The sequence below is a fragment of the Anabrus simplex genome, chromosome 1 (genome assembly GCF_040414725.1).
Source record: "Anabrus simplex isolate iqAnaSimp1 chromosome 1, ASM4041472v1, whole genome shotgun sequence".
Classification (NCBI taxonomy): Eukaryota; Metazoa; Arthropoda; class Insecta; order Orthoptera; family Tettigoniidae; genus Anabrus; species Anabrus simplex.
In genome coordinates this window covers 445,881,276-445,901,464 of record NC_090265.1, presented here as the reverse complement: position 1 = coordinate 445,901,464, position 20,189 = coordinate 445,881,276, and the positions used below count along the sequence as shown (strand labels likewise).

Genomic DNA, 20,189 nt, shown 5'->3' with positions numbered 1-20,189 from the left:
AAAAATTTTGACTCAATAATTCTTGATAAGATCACACCTCTCTTTAGTAACATCATTATTGATGAGCAACATGGATTCTTTCCATGATGATCAACCTGTAGCAATATTCTGTTATTCTATCAGTTCCTCCTGGATGCAATAGAGAACCACCCTCAGGTGGACTGCATTTATACAGACTTTCCAAAAGCTTTTGACACTGTTGACCATGATATCTTGCTGCAAAAACTAACAGGTTATGGAATTAATGGGCCTCTCCTCTCCTGGTTAGAATCGTATCTTAGAAATCGCCTACAGATTGTTAAAATAAGGAATCATTCTTCTGTGCCTATTATTGTTACCAGTGGAGTTTGTCAAGGGTCTCACCTTGTGCACTTACTTTTTATTCTCTACATAAATGACATTAAAAATTTACTTAAGAATTCTGAATTGCTTTTGTTTGCTGACGATGCAAACATTTTAATGCAAATTAATTGTCCACTTGATTGTTTAAAACTTCAAGAAGATTTACATCATCTGGAAAAGTACTGTATTCAAAATGGGTTGAAACTTAATCATGAAAAATGTAAAATAATATTTTTAAAAACAAGAAAAAAATATCATTTCAGTACAAATTTAGTAATAACAACATTCTATCTCCTGTTTCACAAGTTAATGACCTTGGTGTTTTGTTTAATCATAACCTATCATTTAATGAACATATTTCTTACAAATATTACAAAAAGAGTCTTCGTGGCTCAAGCAGCAGCGCGCCAGCCTCTCACCGCTGGATTCCGTGGTTCAAATCCCGGTCACTCCATGTGAGATTTGTGCTGGACGAAGCAGAGGCGGGACAGGTTTCTCTCTGGGTACTCCGGTTTTCCCTGTCATCTTTCATTTCAGCAACACTCTCCATTAATACGGTATTTCATCTGTTAGCCATTTATCATTGCCCCAGAGGAGTGCGACAGGCTTTGGCAGTCGGCACATTTCCTATCCTCACCGCTAGATGGGGACTTCATTCATTCCATTCCTGACCCGGTCAAATGACTGGAAACAGGTTGTGGATTTTCATTTCATTACAAAGACTGGGTTGCATTACTAGATACTCCAGAGAATTTTCTAACTTAGTTACCTATCGATTGCTGTATGTATCTATGGTACACCCTATACTAGAATACTGTACACCTGTATGGAACCCTTCTCATCAGACCTCTATCCATAGATTAGATTCAGTAAAACATAAATTTCTTCGTTTATATTAATTTAGAGTAGGATTCTCATGTGAAAATATTTATTTTAATACTTTTTTAAAGATAAAGTAAAAAAAAACCAAACCAAACCCCATGGCACTACAGCCCTTGAAGGGCCTTGGCCTACCAAGCGACCGCTGCTCAGCCCGAAGGCCTGCAAATTATGTCAACCTTTGAGGTTGACATCCCTGTCATTCAACTAAATGATAACAAACAAATTAAGGTTGTAAAAAAGTTCAAGTATCTTGGGGAAATTATAACTTGGAACATAAATGAGAAAGCCTCAATAGAATACAGAACAACAAAACTGAGACAAGCACAACGAGTTACATGGTCAACATATAAGAAGAAATCTCTCTCGATAAATGCCAAATTAAAACATTATGATTCAGTAATTAAACCTGAAGCAACTTATGCAAGTGAAACTCTGTTCAAGTTGAATACCAAAGCAACAACAGATAAAATCAAAAAAAAAATAGACAGAAGGCTCATTGGGACAATCATCAATAAAAAACATCAAGTAAATGGACAATGAAGACTGCTGCCTAATGAAATAGTCTATCAGGAAAATGAATCAACTGTGGATACAATGCGAAAAAGGAGAATTGCCTTTTTCAGCCACATAGCAAGACTACCAGAGACCAGATTACTGAAACAATTATTCAATTTCTTTTGGAAAAGTGAAACCAAGAACAACTGGTTCGTTGAGGTACAGAATGATTTAGAAGAGCTGAATACAACAATGAAACAAATTGCAGAGAGAAAAGAGAAGAGGATTCTGAGCAGTAGAGATGCAAGACTAAAATTAAAAACAGCCAAACGAAAACACTACACCATTACAGATGAAGAGAGGGTGGCCAGGTCACAGTTGAAAAAACATTACAACTAACATTGTGAAGACTGTAGTGTATATGGATTGATTTAAGTGCTCCAATGTGGGTGTAAACTCACTCACTCACTCACTCACTCACTCACGCACTCACGCACTCACTCACTCACTCACTCACTCACTCACTCACTCACTCACTCACTCACTCACTCACTCACTCACTCACTCACTCACTCACTCACTCACTCACTCACTCACTCACTCACTCACTCACTCACTCACTCACTCACTCACTCACTCACTCACTCACTCACTCACTCACTCACTCACTCACTCACTCACTCACTCACTCACTCACTCACTCACTCACTCACTCACTCACTCACTCACTCACTCACTCACTCACTCACTCACTCACTCACTCACTCACTCACTCACTCACTCACTCACTCACTCACTCACTCACTCACTCACTCACTCACTCACTCACTCACTCACTCACTCACTCACTCACTCACTCACTCACTCACTCACTCACTCACTCACTCACTCACTCACTCACTCACTCACTCACTCACTCACTCACTCACTCACTCACTCACTCACTCACTCACTCACTCACTCACTCACTCACTCACTCACTCACTCACTCACTCACTCACTCACTCACTCACTCACTCACTCACTCACTCACTCACTCACTCACTCACTCACTCACTCACTCACTCACTCACTCACTCACTCACTCACTCACTCACTCACTCACTCACTCACTCACTCACTCACTCACTCACTCACTCACTCACTCACTCACTCACTCACTCACTCACTCACTCACTCACTCACTCACTCACTCACTCACTCACTCACTCACTCACTCACTCACTCACTCACTCACTCACTCACTCACTCACTCACTCACTCACTCACTCACTCACTCACTCACTCACTCACTCACTCACTCACTCACTCACTCACTCACTCACTCACTCACTCACTCACTCACTCACTCACTCACTCACTCACTCACTCACTCACTCACTCACTCACTCACTCACTCACTCACTCACTCACTCACTCACTCACTCACTCACTCACTCACTCACTCACTCACTCACTCACTCACTCACTCACTCACTCACTCACTCACTCACTCACTCACTCACTCACTCACTCACTCACTCACTCACTCACTCACTCACTCACTCACTCACTCACTCACTCACTCACTCACTCACTCACTCACTCACTCACTCACTCACTCACTCACTCACTCACTCACTCACTCACTCACTCACTCACGTGACAGTGAATTACCTAATGCAACATTGTAGTTTCATTTTCTTTTAAAACCTCTCTTACCATTTATTTAATAAAATTTCATTTCATGTTCTTTCCAGTATCACAGAAGCCAAAAAACTGTTGGGGTTCTGAGGACATTTAATGCAGCCTGTGTGTGTGTGTTTGAATGTCTTGTTGTGTAATTTCTTTGTAGTGACTGTTGTAATTCGAGTCTATTTCCATTGCCATTATGAAAAATTATGTTACCACACTCAACTTAAGATAATGTAAATTGATTTCAGGGATGGAAATCGCATGACACATGAAACTATCATGTAGCACTGTTGCTGTACTAATATGCAATTAGTTCCATATCTTTAAAATGTTTCATCCTAGGATATAAAATTATAAGTAATAATAATAATAATAACTTAAATGTTTCCACCTTTTCAATACAATATATTCACAAGATTACAAAATTATACGGTACTAGTTTCGACCCATCTAGGGGTCATCATCAGCCATATTGGAGCAAAGATCATTTGTGGCGAAATCCTAAGACAATATTATTTTAAAGAATAACAAGTGAAATGAGATGTTATGGTAATAGTTAATAATACAAGGAATATACATAATAAGAGGTTTTTAACAAAGAATAAAGTATAAATGGGATGTTGTAAAAATTATAATCATGGAAATCAGTAAGTTCTTGTATTGAAATGAAATATGGCTTAGGAAGAGGGCTTAAGGTGGGGCTGAAGGGTGCGGGAGAAAGTGTAATTGTCTTGGAAAAGTACCTTTGATTAAATTTAGGATTGAGTTTAGGTTGGCTGCATTATTGTTTCTGAGGAAAGTGATAAATAGATCGAAGAGTATGTTGGGTTTCTCTGAGATTTCATTGAGATTGTGACTGGCATTAAAGTATTGGTCTAGGTGTATGTAGTAATTTTCCATTATGTTCAGTAAAGGGCCCTTGTTTGCTAATACGAGGATGTCCATGTCTTGTTCAATATTGGTGAAATTATGGTTATAATCTTGCATGTGTTGGCCGATGGCTGAAAACTTGTTGTATTTTATTGCGTTAGTGTGCTCGTGGTATCTGATAATGAAGTTTCTCCCGGTTTGCCCGATGTAGGTTTTTTTACAGGTGGTACATTTGATCCTATAAACTCCTGATTTTAAAAAACTGCTGGTCTTGTTGATGTGTGAAGTATTGTATAAAACATTCATGTTCTTATTGTTGGTTTTGAAGGCTATTTTAACGCCTTGTTTCTTAAAGATGTTGGTTAACTTGTAGATATCATTGTTGAACGTGAAGGTGGAAAATGTTAGAGGTTTGGTTATTTCTTTTTTGAGGGTAGTTTTTGGGCGATGTTTGTGTTTATTGATTATCCTTTCTATAAAATGATTGCTGAAGCCGTTGAATTATGTTTTTCTGGATCTCAAGAACCCTAGAGTTTTATTCTTACATTAAGGGGAATAAAAATTGATTTTGACTTGAATTTTTCAAAATGTTTGTGTTTGATTGAAGAAATATTCTGTAAGTGAATAGTATCAATAATCTCAGCTCTACAGCATATTATGTCAGGATTCCTTAATACACCATTACTTTGTATCTCATTACTGTCATCATCATTGGAATTATTATTCTCAACAATGTGAAATAAAATTTTGTGTGCAATTTATTATTGTAATGTTCCTACATTGTATATATTGCATTTAATGCAGCCTGTTTGTATATGTATTTGAATTTCTTGTTGTGTATTGGTTAGTGATTTTATCAATTTCTTTGTAGTGTCTACTGTAATTGGAGCCTTTCTTTGTAGACTTTGTTTGTCCAACCCTTGTCCTGTTTCTTTACGGGGTCAGGTCGTGGTGGTTTTTATGACTGGTTGCCCTTCCTGACATCAACTTCATCAGAAGAGTTAATGAGATGAAATGAATGATGTAATATATGATAGTAGGAAGAGAGAGGGTGAAACCCAGTGCCGACACATAGTTACTCCTGTCGAATAGCACCAAGGGGTCCGCTTGAAGCTCAACGTCTTCATTCAATGGGCGAATCACCATCAACAGCGTCATATGCCCTCACTCCATATGAACACTGTGGAGAGGTTTGGAAATTAATCCAGGCATTTGGCACACAATCTAGTGATTAGAAATTGTATACCACCACCTCCCCTACCCTGCTGGCCAACATTCTGATGGTGAAATTTTTGACCAATGGGACTCGAACCGGTTAACTATGGTGTCAGACCGTTTAGACTTCAGTGCCTTAACGATCATGGCCACCAGGCGGGCTTGTTTGTAGACTCTATTAATAAATATTGAAATGAGCATCATTTGGTTTACTTCGACCTTCTAACAAAACAAAGTGAAGCCTATACTCTATATGATGAAGAGGATGATAAACATCAAAATTTGTGCAAATCTGAACAGCCATTATCCTATTCTGAAATAAAGGCGTACGAAAACACTGAACATTTTGGTATTGATCTGAGTCATCATTGAAAGACCCTCGATGCTTAAAAAATATTATTCCTGGTAAAAAATAACTAATAGACAGACATGTTCTTCCAATTCTTCTACATTTTTCTTCTCAGCCCCTGACAAGCTCATTTCTACTTCCCAGCTTCCTAAGGAGGGCAGGTAAGATACCATCACTTCAGAAGGTACAGTAGCTAGTAGCTGAGGTGGTGGTGGTGGTGGTGGTGTTATTATCAAATGGTGTTTTAAAATAAATTACTGTTCTTCAGGAAACTATAATACATTATATGCATTAAAATATTCTCAATAAATAAGATCCTAACAATATTTTCACGGTATGTAATACTGTATATAAAACAGAGATTTCACCTACCAGTTTATATAACTATAAGGATGTTAATACTGATATGTAGTCTGGCTCCATGGCTAAATGGTTAGCTTGCTGGCCTCTGGTCACAGGGGTCCCGTGTTCGATTCCCAGAAGGGTCGGGAAATTTAACCATCATTGGTTAATTTCTCTGGCAGGGGGGCTGGGTTTATGTGTTGTCTTCGTTATCATTTCATCCTCATCACGACGCGCAGGTTGCCTACAGGAGTCAAATAGAAAGACCTGCACCTGGCGAGCCAAACATATCCGCAGACACTCCTGGCACTAAAAGCCATACACCATTTCATTTCACTGATAGGTAAAAGTGTTCAAGAGTGAATCTGTTATTATTGGCTTTGCATCCAACATTTTAGCACAATATTAATAATTTTGCATTTAATATATTTGTTATATTCGATAGCCTAGATATATCTGGTCACCCTCACTGGAGGACGGATGATTTATTTCTAATAAATACTATATTACTACTACTAAGTCAATCTATGAGGATAACTCACCTGAGCCAACACAGTCTTTCTTCTTGGTGTAGCTGGCCCCTTGTTTATTAAGGGAACTGTTAGTTAAGTGACAGAAGGGATTGTCCAAATCCTTTAGGGAGAACTTCTCTGTGCTGAAGCGGACCAACCCCTCACGATACAGATAGACAGTTAAGGGGTGGTAGGATGGTATGCACACATATAAGCGCAGGTCGAACTTGTAGCCTCCAATCAACAGTGGATTCTCAATGTAGCGTTGTACAACAGCATTTGAATGGAACACCAAGTCACTCAGCATCTGGTCAATGGAGGAATTATTACACATCAAATTTCATATAATGGTACCAGTAAAAGTTATAGTAACTTACTCTATTGACAAATAATGGTAAAATGCTTCAAGACAAAGACATCATAAATTCTGAGATTCCAAATTACCAGGGAAGACAGAAGACTTCTAAATTTAGAAAAGCAGTTAGGAGATATATATATAGTTGAAACCATTTATTGCGACATCACTTTTAACCACACATTGGTGAAATCTAACAGTCCTGTCTAAATCCTATATAAATACTGTATTTGAAAAATTGCTTAGTACGATATTGCTTATTACGACATATCATATAAAACATTGTATTTTAATTACATTTACAGAGAAATATACCGGCTATAATACCCATTGTTGATTTTTGTTTGTTATGTATTTGGGGATGGCTGACAACAATGTAACACTTATGTTTACAGCCGTTAACACACGTACTCAAGGATGCCATGCCACGTAATGATCGGTCGCGGTGTATCCCACAGATGCAAAGACTAGACTAATAGGAAACGTGGGGGCAGAAAGACAGGAATTCCTGAGCAGCAGTAAGCAGCTACTGAAAAATATGTGTCAGTGGGGCATATCGTTTAAGAAATATGATTTGATGAATGACTTTCGGATCTCACAGATACAGCGCGACTGGCGGAGGTGTTAAAGTCTTGTTTTCAGTAGATTGTAGATTTCAAATCAGCCTGTTTGTTAAATAGTCAAAGAAAGCATCACTGTGAAGATATTGCAAAAGAAAATAAAAATATTTAATATTGAAGAAAAGTCACACATAATATGGTGATTAGAAAATGGAGAAACATACGTCAGCATTGCGAAGGAATTGTGTGTATCACACTCAATGATTTGTACAATTTGGAAGGATAGAGAGAAAATACAGTCTCTTTTTGAACAACATTCCAGATAATCTGACCACAAAGATACTGAAGAAAGTTTATTTAGATGGTTCAAGCAGCAAAGAACAAATAATGTGCCAATCCATGGGTCCATTCTTCAAGTGAAAGTCAATCAATTTGCTCGTCGGTTGGGCAATCAGAACTTCAATTGTTCTTCCTCTCGGATTCAACGTTTTTGAACTTGCCGTGACATTGTCGCCGGGAAAATTTGTGGCAAAGCTTCCAGTGTACCTGATGGGATAACAGATGAGTGGCTGTGTGAAGGTTACAAGCCAGATGATGTATTCAGTGCAAATGAAACTGGGTTCTTTTACAAAATGACCCCAGATAAGACACTGAAATTTAAAGGTGGACAGTGTTTGGATGGGAAAATGTCTAAGACAAGAATCACTGTTATGGTTGCTGCAAATATCACAGGATCATGTAAAGAGAAGCTTTTGGTGATTGGCAAATCAAGAAAACCAAGATGTTTTAAAAACATTCAGACCCTGCCTGGTGTTTATGAAAACAATGCAAAATTTTGGATGATATTTAAAATTTTTGAAAAGTGGTTGCATAACCGGGACTCTCAGCTGAAAACAAAGAAACAAAAAATTCTTCTTCTGGTCGAAAACTGCCCTGTTTCTACCTCCAAACGTCACTTCACTTTTACAACCTATTGACCAGGGAGTTATGAAATCTCTTAAAATGCAGTGCAGGAAACTTCAAGTGATGAACATGTTACAGAAAATTGAACAAGGTGAAGAAACAGTTTGCAACATTCTTGATACAATTTTAATGATATCGCAATCATAAGAAAATGTCATGCAAAGGACCATTGCCAATTGTTTTAAACATGCAGGTTTCAGAGATCTTCCTTTACCATCCCATGATAAGGGTGACATGTTTTAAGCAACAGCTGGTGGTGACGATGATGAAGACAAGGATGACATTCCTTTGGCACGATTAGTGCAAGAACTTGGACCATCTTTGTCAACTTAAGAAATAGGGGGCTTTGCCGAGGTAGACAACAATCTTGTCGTGTGCGGCTGAGTGAGTGAAGAAGAAATTTTAGCTGACATTCAAAGCCAATGCATGGTTAACGAGAATGAAAATGAACAAGAAGAACAGTTTGTTGTGCTGTCACTTACTAAAGCTCTCAGTGTAGTGACAACTTTTCAAACATTTCTTAGTTTCAAAGAAGAGTTTAATACAAATGACAGTAATGAGGTGTTAAAACGAATGCGTCCAGATGCAAAATGTGCACGTACATCTTAATTGTAAAAAAGCAAACAAATATAACTGATTACCTTACATAGTAAAGTATACTGTGGTATGCGTTACTGTATTGCATTTTAAAGTTAAAGCAACTTTTTAAAAAGCTGCCTACAATTTACGTTGTTGCTACTTCTTTCCTCACTATTTATAGGTTTTTATCTTCTGTGTTATGTTTTCATGATCATAATGTTAAGAAATAGAATTTAATCAGCTTTTAGGTGTTTTGTGGAATTTTTTGTTGTATTTTTCTAATGTGTAATGTATAAAATATCACATCTGTGCAAATTTTAAAAAGAGAAACATGATTTTATGATGTGGTGCAGCAGATAATCTGTTAATGTTTTCCTTACTTTGGAGATATTGAACTAGGTAGTGGTTTAGATATATGATCATGTGGATCATGTATGACATTATTGAACAATTTACACTGTTGCTACTTCTCTCCTCACCTATTGTAGGTTTATATTTTTTAAAATTATGTTTTCACAATCACAGTGTTAAGAAATATAATTTAATCAGCTTTTAGGTGGTTATGTGTGTTGGATATTAATAATGTGTGTGTAGCAAAGAACATAACATTTGTACACATTTTAAAAAGAGAAACATGACAAAGTGAAGGCCTTCATAATTTGTATATTGTTATATATTTAAAATAGGAGAGTACATAATTCATGTGTTTGACTCCTTGGCTGAATGGTCAACATCAACACCTTCGGTTCAGAGGGTCTGGGTTCAATTCTGAGTTGGAGATTTATATCGCTTCTGATTGATTCATCTGGCTCGGTAACTGGGTGTTTGTGTTTGTCCTGCTTGTTGTTTTAAGGGGCCTAACATCGAAGGTCATCGGCCCTGTGTTTGTCCCAACACTCTCCTCTTCATATTCAGACAACACACCATACTATTCTTGATGTGGTGCTGATAAAACCAGATGAACTCTATAGAGAAACTGCAATAGTAGATGGTATGAATGATTATGAAGCTCTATTCGTTGTAGTTAAAAATAAATGGGATAGTAAGAAAGTTTGTGAAAGTAGGAGTATTAGGCAGTATCAAAGTAGGAGTATTAGGCAGTATCATATGGTTGATAAAACAGGCATGAGGGAGATTCTCAAAAGTAATTATGATCAGTGTTAAAAAATCCCTAATGGACACAAAGTCATATAATCGACCAGGTACACATTTTCGGAACTGAGCTGCTCTAAAAGAATATCGTTCATAGTTCCTACTAGAATCACACTAACATTCACTAAAAATCAAGAAAGATTACCACAGCAAGGTGAGTGACCATTGAATCAGCCCTCATACCCAGGCAAAATTCCTTAATGTGGCTGGGAATTCAACTTACCTAAAACCCTTGAGACATTCATAGTTACTGTACATTTAAAATGGTTTAAAAAATAATATTCTGCTGATTTAAACAATGTAGAGACACACTATTTTAACAATTTTATTTAGGAAGATATCAAACTGGAGGAAGAGGTTTACAGAGAATTTAGAAAGACAGATTAATTCTCATACGATGTACTTGGTCACAACAGGAAGGACTTCTGCTAGAAATATATGCCAATGATTTTGGTCTCATTTGACATGAAAATGAGAGAGAATTCACTTACTTGAAATAGAAAGATTCCCTTTCCTTGACTTTGTTGTGCTGGCTTGCAGATCCATATGCAGGTCTCAGCATTCTGCTTGAGGCGAGTGCACTCAGCAACAAGTTTATTGTACTCCAAAGGCAGGTTAAATCCTGGTGGGCTATGGGAGAAAGCATTTACAAAAACTAGAACATATAACATAATTATAGCATTCAAAAGAATGGTGTGCTGATTTACATATCATCATATTCCACAGGAGTTTACCTAGTAGGTGAGTTTTGTGATTACAGTTAAACTACCTCGTACTTATGAATAATATGGTACACTAATACACTTCCCATCTTTCATTTCATTTTGGCTAATTACGAACCACATCATTTCAACTGTCTCCTTCTTTGGGCTTTGATATTTGACCAGTACTCCCGCATTTGCTTACAGTGTTGTTTCTTTCTCTCCTCAGTCCGTGCCTTTCCCATTATTAGCTTCAGCTTTTCATAAAAACTTTGGCATACTTGAAGTTTCTTCTTGAGTGGGACCAGCTCCAGGATGTCATTACACGTGATCCCCAGTTCTCTGACATCTCTTTCCACTTCAGTGAACTAAGCCCTATTAGTTTTCTTCTCTTGAATGTAGATAATCATTCAACTGCCCTATCTTGGAAGGCTCATTCTCATCACATGTCCATAAAAGGTAATACTTCCTTTTTCTAAATTTATTTATCTGAGAATCATAAGTGGTACCATATTACCAATGATAGTGGATTTCCAAATACAGGATATTACAAGTAGATGTAACACTAATTACAGATTCTATTTAAGAATCTACCTACATGCAGACATACATCCAACTATACAGTTAACATTGTACTTATAAACTTACTTTTACATACAAGATATTTTGAAGACATACTTTTAAATACAAAGATATTCATCTACTGCATTGAAACAGTATTTCATCAGATACTTCTTCATGGTAGTCTTATAATGAGCATATCTCAATCTGTTTTATTTCACTGGGTTATTATGAAATAGTCTAATATTAGAGTTGAGAGGTCCTTGTCTCTACATACTAGCACTCATTGATTTCATATGGAAATTTGATTTATTCGTTATGTTGTAGCTATGTATATCATTATTTTTAATGTTTGTATATCTAGAACTAACCTTTTCTTAAACAATGACAAGGTTTCTTATTATATAAACAAGGATGTCCATACTTTGGAATAGTCGTCTTCAGGGTTGTAACCTTTAAGCTCCTCGTATGATTCTTATTATTTTCTATATCTTAAATGTACTGTCGCAGCCAGGAGAATTGCCCCAGAAAATTATTTCATATTTTAGTGTTGTATGGAAGTAGGCAAAGTATGCACTATAGAGGGTTTTCTCTACTAGTAAAATATTTTACTTAATTTACAGTTGATTTCATTGATGTGTGTGATCCATTTCAAATCATTTTGTAGCCACAAACCTAGAGATTTAGTTTTCGATACTAAGTTAATTTTCTTATTGTTTAATCACACTGAAGGAGGATTTACACCTTCTATTTACTTTGCATGAAAGTTCTACAGTTTCATCAGTGTTTATTATTGCTAAACCAGGAATTACATTTTTTTTTTTCAAATTTTATTTATGTCTTGTTGAACTATTGTATTGCTTTCTGATTTATTAATTATGCTTGAGTCATCTGTATACAGCACAAGTTTAGCAAAGCCAACACATAACTGTAAATCATTAATAAATAAAAGAAATAAGAGTAATCCTAGAACAGGGTCCTGCAGAGCTCTACAAGGTATGTTGTGAGGCTCCGACTGGTAGCGGCACGTGGACTTCCTCTGTAGATCAAAATGTTTTAGCTCAATAATTTGATTCTGGTCGCGTAAATGTGAATTAATCCATGAATTAGGCAGACCCCTAATTCCATACTTGTTTAATTTTTCTACAAGTATTTTTTGATCCAGGACATCAAAAGTTTTGGATAGATTTAAAAATATTCCTGTTACTTTAAGTTTGTTGCTCACCGATTGCTGAATCTCATTTAATAAATCATAAATTGTAGTTTCAGTTTATCTTTCTCCCCTAAAACCATACTGAACAGATGACAACACTTTTTGTTTGGTAATAAAATTGTTCATTCTATTGCTCATTAACTTCTCTAAAATTTTTGAGAAACCTGAAGGAATTGAAACAGGTGGTTAACATGCTGGACTTTGGTCACAGGGGTCCTGGGTTCGATTCGTGGCAGGGTCGGGAATTTTAACCATAATTGGTTAATTCCCCTGGCACAGGGGCTGGGTGTATGTGTCGTCTTCATCATCATTTCATACTCATCACAACACGCAGGTCGCCTACGGGAGTCAAATCAAAAGACCTGCATCTGGCGAGCCAAACTTGTCCTCAGACGCTCCTGGCACTAAAAGCCATATGCCTTTTCATTTTGTTTTGTACCTGGGCAGTTTTATTTCTTTGAGAATGAAACATTACAAAAGTGAGTTAGCACTTTACAGAATTATAATAATCACATCTGGAACATTATCTACTTCCCGCATTATATTTTTCTTTTAATTTCATTATTGTAAAAACCTCATCCTTGGAGACCTCTCTTAGAAGTAATGATTCCAAAGGGCTGTTTACTTCAGTGTTTATCATATCCTCTGTCACAACAGTACAAGTTTGACTGCATTTCTGTCTGCAGTGACCCGTACGAATTCCTCACTGATAACCCTTCTGAACTTGCTCCCTGAGGAGAACTCTTAGCCCTCATTTTCCTTAAAACATTTGCCACCTGTCTTCCTCAACTTCTCCCCTTCCTCCCTCTTCCCTACCTACCATATCCTGTACATTGACTGAGGGAGACCTATCTTCATTCCTTTCCTCCATTGTAAGTATAATTATATCCCTCAAAATTGCTATCTCTTCCCTCTTCTTCTTTAGTTGCCACTCATACCTACAGTCTTTGCACCTGCCTCCCTCAGTCATTTTTTTATCTCTTGAAAGAAATGTGAAATAATATGGAAATATAAACAGAAATAAAATAATAGCGTATTCTATGAATTGAAATATATAATATGTCAGAGAAAATAATATATACTACACAAAGATTTCATGACAATAATCCAAACAGGAAACCAACTGATAAAATAACTACACTACGGTTATTCTACTTAGACGTATGCCAATTATAAAATACTAGAAAAGAGAGGTCAACTATGGAAATTTGTAGTTACACTAAATATGTATAAACAGATTATTTAATTTATTTATTTATTTAGTATGTTTCGACCCATAAAGGATCACATAAAGCATATTATGATTTTTTGTTATTTTTTTTTTGTTCTTCCAGAATTCTTTCATCATGTCGCTATGTTTAGCTCGACATTCGTCAGTCCATTTTCTCCTCGATCTGCTGGAATTATCTTCTGAAGAAATTTACAAAGTGTAGATCTTATGTGTGAAAGTTTTGCGGTCTTGGATATCTGTAGGTCTGATGTTGGCGTTATTGAGATCAGTTTGATCCAAACCATTGTCGTCTTTAATGTTTGTGAGTACATCAATATTTTCTTTGTTAGTCGGTTGTCATGTAGCCTCATAATATGTCCATAAAATTTCAATCATCATTTATAGAAATTTGTTTAAATGTTTGAGTATTTTTATGTGATTTTGTGCGATTGTAGATGATATCCTTCATCTGTAAGTTTCGGGCCAAGGATTTTTTGGATGATTTTCCTTTTAGCTTTCTTGATATTTTTGAAATCCCCTTTATAATTGAGGTTTAAGGACTCACTGGCATAGAGTGTTTCAGGTTTGATGACTGTCGTGTAATGTGGAATTTTTGTGTTAATGCCCATGCATTTTTTGTTGTAGATGTTCGCGGTTTTCTCATATGCTATCTGCTTCTTGAGTTCACATGTTTTTGTGCTATTCTTTCTGTACCTGTAGGTTCAATGAATTCACCTATATATTTCAAATGATTAACCTTGATTATTGTGGCATATTTTGTTCCCAACATTTGTGTTTCAATGTGTTTTGTAGCCATGAATGCAGTTTTGTGTACTACTACTACTACTACTACTACTACTACTACTACTACTACTACTACTACTACTACTACTACTACTACTACTACTACTACTACTACTACTACTACTACTACTACTACTACTACTACTACTACTACTACTACTACTACTACTACTACTACTACTACTACTACTACTACTACTACTACTACTACTACTACTACTACTACTACTACTACTACTACTACTACTACTACTACTACTACTACTACTACTACTACTACTACTACTACTACTACTACTACTACTACTACTACTACTACTACTACTACTACTACTACTACTACTACTACTACTACTACTACTACTACTACTACTACTACTACTACTACTACTACTACTACTACTACTACTACTACTACTACTACTACTACTACTACTACTACTACTACTACTACTACTACTACTACTACTACTACTACTACTACTACTACTACTACTACTACTACTACTACTACTACTACTACTACTACTACTACTACTACTACTACTACTACTACTACTACTACTACTACTACTACTACTACTACTACTACTACTACTACTACTACTACTACTACTACTACTACTACTACTACTACTACTCAGTATCTACAACAAATAATCGTTAAGTACTTCAAAGGACGAAGAATACGATTTCATGATTTAGAAGATCTTGAAATGAGTGCTGGCGTTCCACAGGGATCTGTCCTAGGACCCACCTTGTGGAACATTCTATATGATGGTGTCTTACGCCTGCAGCTGACAAAAGGGACAACATCTATTGGTTATGCAGATGACCTTGCAATAGTGGTAATAGCAGAGAATGTAGAAGAACTGACCTTCCGAGTAAATGAATCACTGAGACGAGTTAACCTTTGGATGGTAAATAATAAGTTGAGATTGGCTCCACATAAGACTGAGGCTGTAATTTTGAAAGGTTCCAGGAATTGGAAAAATGTCCGTTTCTTATTAAATGATACAGTGATTATCCCAGGAAAGTCTGTACGATACCTTGGGGTTCTTATTGACAGGAATTGCACATTTGGTGCACATGTGAAGGCAGTAACCCAAAAGGCAGAGAAGAAGGCATCGGCATTAGCCAGACTTATGCCTAACATCGGGGGACCAAGAACAGTTAAGAGACAGATTATGTGCTCTGCAGTATATTCCATTTTACTTTATGCTGCACCTATCTGGCACAATGCACTCAGGAGGAAGATTCACCGAAGAGCTATGGAAAGAGTACAGAGGAAAATGCTGCTCAGAGTTATCTGTGCATACCAAACTGTTTCGGCAGCAGCTTTACAAGTTGTAGCTGCCAGTATTTCCATTGACCTCCTTGTGGTAGAGAGAAAACTTTGGCATGAAAGGGGTGCGCCTATATCTGCTGAAGAAAAGAAAGCCTTGAGGAAGGCAAGGCCGATGGGATGGCACAACCGATGTTGGCCAATGGACAAAAAAGCTAATACCCGGCATAGGAGGCTGGCTTAAATGTAGACATTGGCAGGTCGATTACTTTCTGTCGCAGATCCTGACAGGACATGGAAGATTTGGCGTATATGCCAGGAAGATGGGAAAGATGCAGGGAGATGGTTGTTGGTACTATTCTGAAAGGGATACAGTAGAACACACTTTTTTCTACTGTGTTCGATGAGAAGAAGAACGAAGGAAAGCCTGCCAACAACTTGGCCGATGACTCACGCCAGAGAATATAGTTCAGATCATGTTGGAGAGCCCGCTTGCCTGGAACACAGTAAAGGCAATGACGACATGCATTATGTGAACGAAGGAGAAAGAAGAGAAAGGAAGAGAATAGTAATAATATAAATCACTCCACTCTGATGTCATTGTCATGCCATCAAGCAGTTCCAGAATGGGCTGAGTGAAGAGGGCAGGGATTTTTAGTTGGTGGAAATCCAACTCCCACACAGAGTGGTGTCTTCAAAAGAATTTTCCCTGCCAAAAAAAAAAAAGAACTACTACTACTACTTCTAGTAAGAGCTAAATTTCTAGATATATTTTCCCCCAACTACACAAATATTTTACAATAATCAAATAAGCATGCTAATTTCTAGTAAACTAATACTATAATAATTTTAAACTACAATCACCAAGCTCGATAGCTGCAGTCCCTTAAGTGCGGCCAGTATCCAGTATGGAAATTCTAAGTTCCCATGGAGGGAATTAGATATTTTTCCACCAATAGAGCATATCAAAATCAGATCAAAAATTAGATGTATAGCTTTTCAGGCGTTTGCTCTATTAACCAGCATTTCGTCTTAGGTCTGACACTAGACTCTTCAGAGTGGGATGTGTCAGACCCTACCCACTGATGCAGACCTGAAGATGGTTTTCCGTGGTTTCCCATTTTCACACCAGTCAAATGCCAGGGCTGTACCTTAATTAAGGCCACGGCTGCTTCCTTCCACTTCCTAGGCCTTTCCTATCCCATCGTCGCCATAAGACATATCTGTGTCGGTGCGACGTAAAATAAATAGAAAAAAAAACTACAATAGGTTATTACTACACACAAACAGAAATGAAAATTGCTGCTAAATTAATGTTGAAATTTGGAAACTACACAAGGATTACACAATAAAATTAAATACGTAGACAGTTTATTCTTCTTTCAATTTTATGACCGCAAGAGTCACTTTGGTCAGTCCATTATCCAAGTCTCTTTGAAGGGACTGTTTGGGCCTTATGGTCCTCCCAGCACTTTTTCACGTGTTTTGATCTTTGTGCACTTTCTGGTTTTGAAAACATTTGTGTTGTGAGTTTCTTTCTTGTGAGTTTCTTTCTTGTGAGTATGAAGCGGATGTTTATGTCTTGTGTTTGTTTATTTAATTTTATATTATCTGCAGTGTTTCCTGGTTTAACAGATCATTAATTGATTGACTGATTGATTTAAGGCCAATTTCCTTCAGATCCTCTCTTATTTCTCTGATCTATTCGCAGCCTGTTGTGCTATTTTTTGAGTCGAAATTATACTGTATCATTTGTTTCAGAAGTCTCGATTCCTGGATTCTTATTATGTGTCTAACGAATCCCAGTCTTCTCTTATGCATAGGACCAGTATTGGGTTTCAACTCTTTGCACACGACTTTGTTGGGTACTATCTGCCACTGTCCATCTTGCTAGAATTTTCTGTTGATGCAGGTTCCTCCAATTCTGCTTACAATCTTCCAGAGTCTGTCGGTCTTTGATTATTCGTTCAAGGGGAAAAAGGGTCTCTGCTGCATATATTGCTTCTGGGTTTTTAACTGTGTTGTAGTGCTTTAGTTTTGTGTGTATGGATAAATTATTACAATTATTATTACTATTTTACCTGCTAAGCGCTAATAGATGCCTTTGCTGGTGAGACCTAGTGTTTATAGAGCACTATATCTTCTGGTTTAGGCTAGAGCAATTTTGTTATCTTCACTGATCTGTCTCTGCCTTATCGTCGGCTTTGACAATATGAAAGTGACTGAGGTATGATCGATGCTAGTAATGCCATTTCTTATGCAGCCAGTCCCTGCTGTGAATGGTGTGAAAATGTTGAAAATGGTGCATGCATTTCAGTGGGCTGGGCGGACTGATACGTAATAGCAACTTCTGGCTTGGTGAGGAAAGCAACAGGAAACTTCCTCACTCCTCATTTCTCTAGTACGCCTCTTCAGTGATGCCTAGGCCATATATGACAGCTGGAGGATCCAACCAGCCTTAGGGCTGAGGACTGAATATACATACAAGCGCTAATAGAAATTAAAACTACCGCTTAGTTAAATGCTGAAATATTGAAAGGATAACTCATGAATATAGCAGGCAAGATACTATATAATAACTACACTACAAATCTGAACTGCGCTTAGGCGTGTCCTAATTCTAAAAGGTTAACTGAAACAATAGAACTGGAGTTTAAAATAATTACTTTGTACTTAAACAGGTTGTTTTTTCCTACCTACATGCTAACAGAAATTAAAACTGCCCTTAATTGCTGAAATATCAAAAATGAATGAATGAAAATACAGGGGAAGATCTCTAAAACAGGGACACAATAACTTTCCTTGCAACTGTGCCTGAGACTTGAACTGCCAATATACACTGCTGGAAAAAAAAAAAAAAAAATCAGTACACCTGGAAAGACAACATCGATTTTGATCTGATGACGGCAGATGCCACTTGGGGGGATAGTAGATGTACCGATAATAGCTTCGATGTCATCCGCCAACAGATAACATAGTGACATAGCTGCCAGAGTGCCATCTGCGTGTACCCTTTAATAAGGAATGTTTACAGCCATAAGGCTCAGTGTGATGTAATGTGTGAAGCAAACAGGCCCCATGACACGGAGATGCACTCATGCTTACTACAACCAACGAGCAAGTTTGACAGGGGTCAAATTGTGGCCTTCCGAGTGGCAGGATGGTCCTTTTTAAAATATTTGCCACACAATGGTCACGTGAACATTCTCACACCCGTAGACAAGGTTCTGTACGTCCATGCAGCACAGACGTCCGCCAAGATCGTTGTATTGTAAGCGCTGCAGTGGCAGATCATACAGCAACCACAGCACACATAAGAGGGTTTGTGAGCCCAGAAGTGTCAACACAAACTGTTGCCAACTGGTTACTAGCAGTGGGACTATGGGCACACACACCTCTAGCCCATCTTCCACTCACGCCCCAGCATCGACTTGCACGGCTCGACTGGTGCCGTCAGAGGATCACTTGGAAGATGGAATGGCGGGCCGTGGTCTTCAGTGATGAAAGCAGATTCTGCCTGCATGCAAGCGATGATCATTTGCATGTACGACGTAGATCTGACGATCGCTGTCTCGTAGAGTGCTTTGTCCAAGACACACTGGCCTTATGGTCTGGGGTGCGATAAGCTACAACTCTCGTTCACCTTTGGTGTTTGTGGAGGGAATGCTGACAAGCGCTCGGTAAGTGCAGAATGCTGTAAGGCCAGGTTTTTTTTTGCCATTCTTGCAACAGGAAGGTGATGTGCTGTTCCAACAGAATAATGCTCGCCCACACACTGTGCATGAAACTCAACGTACTCTGCAAGATGTGTAGCAACTTCCCTGGCCAGCACGATCTCTGGACTTGTCTCCCATCGAGCACGTGTGGGATATGATGGGACGACAACTGACACGTGCGACTCATCAACTCATGCAGAACTATGTGAACAGGTTGAACAGGCATGAAATAATATATCCCAAGACAGTATTCGCCATCTGTATGATCGAATGGATGCCAGAATCAGCGCCTGCATTGCCGCCCATGGAGGATACACCACGTATTAATATGGGTGTTTCAGCATGGATCGACACCTGATACCTCAGTACCGTTTGAGCTGTTGATATGTAAATGTAATCATTTCGTGTA

At 37.7% G+C, this 20,189-nt stretch overlaps 1 protein-coding gene across 2 annotated transcripts in view; it reads right to left on the bottom strand.

Annotated features, from left to right (window-relative positions):
• LOC136867204 (probable tubulin polyglutamylase TTLL2) overlaps positions 1-20,189 on the bottom strand; it is a 226,125-nt gene that overhangs the window by 39,025 nt on the left and 166,911 nt on the right. For both annotated transcript variants that reach the window (XM_067144338.2, XM_067144345.2), the window contains 2 exons: positions 10,782-10,920; positions 6,712-6,988 (listed from right to left, as the gene is read on the bottom strand). In XM_067144338.2, coding sequence (XP_067000439.2) covers positions 6,712-6,988; positions 10,782-10,920 — 416 coding nt within the window. The remainder of the gene's footprint in view (positions 1-6,711; positions 6,989-10,781; positions 10,921-20,189) is intronic.